This window comes from Ictalurus punctatus, chromosome 2, assembly GCF_001660625.3.
Source record: "Ictalurus punctatus breed USDA103 chromosome 2, Coco_2.0, whole genome shotgun sequence".
NCBI classification, from domain to species: Eukaryota; Metazoa; Chordata; class Actinopteri; order Siluriformes; family Ictaluridae; genus Ictalurus; species Ictalurus punctatus.
The window spans coordinates 4,901,370-4,906,165 of NC_030417.2; the positions used below are offsets into that span (position 1 = coordinate 4,901,370).

At 37.8% G+C, this 4,796-nt stretch overlaps 1 protein-coding gene across 7 annotated transcripts; it reads left to right on the plus strand.

Moving 5' to 3' along the window:
- Window positions 1–207: 207 nt before the first annotated feature.
- Window positions 208–4,509, plus strand: LOC128628804 (transcriptional protein SWT1). 7 transcript variants are annotated; one of them, XR_008398104.1, is made up of 5 exons: window positions 1,769–1,865; window positions 2,389–2,487; window positions 2,856–2,886; window positions 3,827–3,995; window positions 4,100–4,509. XR_008398104.1 is itself a non-coding variant. In XM_053686866.1 (3 exons), the coding sequence occupies exons 1-3, from the start codon at window positions 2,364–2,366 to the stop codon at window positions 4,195–4,197; spliced, it is 387 nt and encodes a 128-aa protein (XP_053542841.1). In that variant the 5' UTR covers window positions 1,881–2,363; the 3' UTR covers window positions 4,198–4,506. The 7 variants fall into 7 exon arrangements, 2 of the variants coding, with proteins under 2 accessions (XP_053542841.1, XP_053542846.1); XR_008398102.1 differs by lacking the exons at window positions 1,769–1,865; window positions 2,856–2,886 and adding an exon at window positions 208–485 and having other exon boundaries at window positions 4,100–4,500; XR_008398101.1 differs by lacking the exon at window positions 2,856–2,886 and having other exon boundaries at window positions 4,100–4,500.
- The last annotated feature ends 287 nt before the right edge of the window (window positions 4,510–4,796 follow it).

Sequence of the window (4,796 nt, forward strand, 5' to 3'; positions counted from 1 at the left end):
TTCCTCTTCTTTCTTGGTGCTATGGTGCCTGGTTCGTGGACTTTACACTCTTTGTTGTGAGGATGTTTTGCAATGTTGTTTGAAAATGTTTCATCTTAATTAATCAAAATAATATATAAATAAATATAATAAAATAAATTAAAATTGTGAATTAATGACTGTATAGCGGGATGGAAGGATGACGTCATTTTGTAACGCCAACACCCGGAATTGAGTTAGCATTTTAGTACTTCCGGTTTAATCGTCCCGAAGTCAATGGCTTTTTTGAATGAGATTTTTGTTAAAAGCCTGAAATAAGGTCTGTGGTGAACACAAGCTCAAAATATTCTACGACATAAAATACACCAGTAATACCCTACTCATTATTTTTAAGCTTTTACGTGTATTTGGAAAAGGTGGTTGCTAAATGGGACTACAGACGTTGTCGGGGACATTAAACGTCATCACGCCGAACAGGAAAAAACTTTGCAGATAAACTGGTTCAGGTTTGTTGTGCACAATTCCAAAAAATATGTGGATGAAGATTCACCCACAGAGTAAATCTGTATTACGGAAAATGTTTTTAAATCAAGTTTGGAAAAGTTGTCGGAAGCTTGGTGATGGTGACGTTGAAGTCGAGCGACTGTGGTGTAGTTCGTTTATAGCATACGGTTAGCATTGTATTTCTGGAGATTGTATTTAGGCTTCAAACTTCAAAAAGTTGTTTATTTGTTAAAATTATCTTGATGGACAAAACGTGTTAGTATTGTTCACTTTTGTTGATCACAAAACTTTTTTTTTTTTTTTTTTTTTGCGATAATCCAAAAGCCTATGGGAAAATCCTATTAGGTTTTTGTCTCGGGAACCAGTGTGATGCTAACTTCCGCATTCCGGTACAAACAACATCATCCCTGCGCCCTGTGAACTCAACTGATAACAACCTGCTCGCGAAATAAATAAATAAATAATGCATCCAATCACAATCCTGTGTGTTTCACCATCAGAGCAAAACTAGCCAATCTAAAGCCTCCATGCTTCACACGTGATATCAGAGTTACCCAATCACAATCTTGAATACGAGAGCGGTTATTTACATTTCTACCCTTATTCCGATGAATCCCGCCTCCAGCGCTGTGATTGGTTAACACCGACCAATTTCTGCGCTCCGATTGGCTGTTCGGGTTACATCCTAATCCTGAATACGAGTGGAATAAAAATAACACGTCTGAATTTGAAGCAGCGAGATACTCGGTCCAGTCTGTCAAACTCCGGCAAGTGACATTTTCTCTCAGTTTAATATCCCAGTGACACGACAAGAGCTTAAAGTTTAAAGGTTTGGTGAAATTATGAGCTCTGTTTGAAGAATTAATGTTAGTTAGACATAATGGCAAAAAAATTTAAAAAATAAAATAAAAATGAAGGCACCGAGTTAGCAACACAGTTAAAATGAGTTAGTAGGGAGTAAGCGGTTAGTAAGGAAGCAAACTAGTGACCTTAGTATTAGTCTAATCTAACTTTCATTCATTCTTAACCCAGATCAAACCTTATAATGATAGAAAGCTGATAAACATGTAGTCCATTCAGGTTTATTCATTCATCCAGAGGACGTTATGCCAATACAGAAAAAAACAGCCTAGCAAACTTAAAATATTACTTTATAAAATCTATTATTTACCTAACATCTTATTGCTATCAAAAGCTTCCTACTGAAGCTACACATTTTATTTTTTAGGTACATATAATCACTTTTGTACGTATACAATCCTGAATCTTTATACTGTTTTGCTTTACACAGTTTGCCATCCACCTTCTTCTTGTCCATCAGTAGAAAGGAACCACTGGTGATCAGAGATGACGGACCACTCACAGCACAGCCGTCACACTCTGTACACTTACTTACCACTTTATTATTTATGATACCTACCTTGTTTGTTCACCTGCGTGTACAGTTAGAGAGGGTAGTTTGTGTTGCTGTGGGGTATGTATGGTGTGTAATAGCAATGCCTCCAGGGTCACTGGTTTGATTCTGAGCTCAGGTTACTGTCTGTGTGGAGTGACGCAGGTTCTTTCCATGTCTGCAGGTTCTCCGGTTTTCCTTCCACCTACTAATAACCTGCAGGATAATATGTAATAATAATAATAATTTACACAGATCATCCTGTTCAAAAGTTTACACCCCCCTGGCTCTTAATGTATTGTGTTGCCTTCTTGAGAATCAGTGAATGCTTGCACCTGATATAATAAGGAAAATATGAGTAAAAATGTGTGTGTATGACTATGTTTGAGCATACCAAACTCTACTGGACTCTATTGTACTTGCATGCACAAACTATTAGATCAAATCAAGATGTGTCCATGTAGGCTAGTGCTTTGCTGTTTTGTGTATGTTTTTGTGTGTGACATCTCAAGGTCAGAAGCAGCAGCAGGACCTCCTCATTGTGCTCGACACCAATGTTCCCCTCAGCCACCTGGACTTTGTGAAGAGGATTAGATCCCATGGACTTGGAGGTAGGAGGACAGTGGTCACATGCTCAAGTATGAGAGATCATTTTAGAGATTGATTATTTTTTTATAACCGATCCCGATTATTTGCATGTTTACGTGCCCAATAACGTATATCCAGAACCGATATTTATTTACTGTTTTACTTCTGTTTTTGACACAAAGATAACACCACCACTGAACTGAACAAACCGTTTTATTTATAACAATTTTGTCAATTTCACTTCCTCCTTGCATACAAAATAAAACAACTCTTATTTATACATGAATAAATAAAATGGTCTATAAGTGTGCAAAAAATAAAGTGCACTGTTACTAAAGTGTCCTTTTTTTCTTTCTTTTTTTCTTTCTTTTTTTCTTTTTCTAAATAAAAGCTTCGATGAGATGAACAGATTACATGATTCTGTGAGTTCGTCTCTATTTCCTAAACTACATAGCAAGCGTTTATGTAACACATCTCGTTTGTGCATTAACGGCTGTTGTGTTAAATAAAGTTCATCAGTTATTTAAAGCAAGTATACTTTACCTGTGCATGTCGTTGTTGAATCGTCTCCCCTCAGATTTAGTGCTGCAGTCACGGTCCTGCTCGCAATCTCAAAACGGCCACAAGATGGCGCCATTTATTAATTCTAAATATTATTCTAAAAAGATCTGAAATTGTAATTACAGATTGTACGACAGATCTTGTTTTTCTCAGGCATCCTAGTCCGCACACTTGTTGGACGAGTAACCAATAAAACTCACCATTATGAGGAAAATTCACTTTGCTTTTAAGCACGTGTATCAAAACTCTTTCAGTAGATGGAATTTGAACTGGAATGAAATGAAGCTCTTGGCCTGTATCTGTGTGATTTGATGCACTCTGCTGATGCCACGTGATTGGCTGATTGCATCCCTGCATGAATGAGCATAAATGTTCCTAATAAAGTGGTCAGTGAGTATGTCTGCGTTAGTACGTGCGTGGGTGGGTGGGTGGGTGGTGTCAACATCTTCTATAAAGAAGAGTGAAAGATGATATACTTGGAATTACTTCTCATATCTGCAAATGTAATATTTGACAAATACAAAAAAAAATCTAGTTATATATTTATTAATTAGAATACTCTGTTCAGGGTGGGTTTTTTATTTGGTGAGCCTTTCAATGCAGAAAACTGTTTTAGTGTTTAGCGTATTTTTATTTTGCATTTTGGACAGTTTTTCCATCGCTCTAGTACTACAACACTACTACTATTGATATAAAGAGAAAAAAATATGTAAACTTGATCAATCAGATTTAAACAGTATTTGATTTTTGACAGCAAGGAGATCGGGTTTAACTGGTTAAGTAACTCTTTCTGTGCTGCAGCTCTGGGGTTCCCGACGCTGCTGGTTCCCTGGGTGGTTCTACAGGAGCTGGACTCGTTAAAAAGCCGGAAACTGTCAAAGGCCAGCTGTGGACTACATCTACACCTCCCTGAGGAACCAGGAGCTGCGTCTCTGGAGCCAGTCCATGCAGCAAGTGTCTCACGCAGCCTGTGAGCTACTGATTTTGTGTTTTGTGGGTTTTTCCATTTGTTCTTTGTATGAATGCATGCAGCAGCTCACCAGCTGATGGCACTGTTTGTTAACATTGTTTCAGGCAGGCTGAACACGGAGGATAATGACGATCTGGTGCTGCAGTGCTGTCTCCAGTACAAGACGTTGTATCCAGAGGACACTATCATGCTGTGCATGTAAGCCGTATATTCAAGACTCAGAATTGTTCAGGCATCTTTAGGAGGACATCTTTGGGGGTCACATCTGGAATTGTTTTTAATTTTAATTGAACTAAAGACCTTGTTTTCATCTTCTGGTTTGCTGATTTGCTCACAGTGGCCTGCTGGACACCTTTGGATATTTGAATAGTGCTTTTAACAATAAACAATGTCACAATACACAATAATCTGTTACGAGCATTTACATTTTTAATGAGTGAGAGAGAGGGAGAGTTATTACAGCGAGGGAAAAAAGTATTTGATCCCCTGCTGATTTTGTACGTTTGCCCACTGACAAAGAAATGATCAGTCTATAATTTTAATGGTAGATTTATTTGAACAGTGAGAGACAGAATAACAACAAAAAAATCCAGAACAACGCATGTCAAAAATGTTATAAATTGATTTGCATTTTAATGAGTGAAATAAGTATTTGACCCCTCTCAATCAGAAAGATTTCTGGCTCCCAGGTGTCTTTTATACAGGTAACGAGCTGAGATTAGGAGCACACTCTTAAAGGGAGTGCTCCTAACCTCAGCTTGTTACCTGTATAAAAGACACCTGTCCACAGAAGCAATCAAT

Excerpts from the sequence above, each read along its gene's own strand:
- LOC128628804 (XM_053686866.1), top strand. The coding sequence starts at position 2,364 with ATGTTTTTGTGTGTGACATCTCAAGGTCAGAAGCAGCAGCAGGACCTC. Across the intron at positions 2,488-3,826 it reads TAGATCCCATGGACTTGGAG|CTCTGGGGTTCCCGACGCTG; the intron begins GTAGGAGGACAG and ends TCTGTGCTGCAG. Across the intron at positions 3,996-4,103 it reads GCAAGTGTCTCACGCAGCCT|GCTGAACACGGAGGATAATG; the intron begins GTGAGCTACTGA and ends TGTTTCAGGCAG.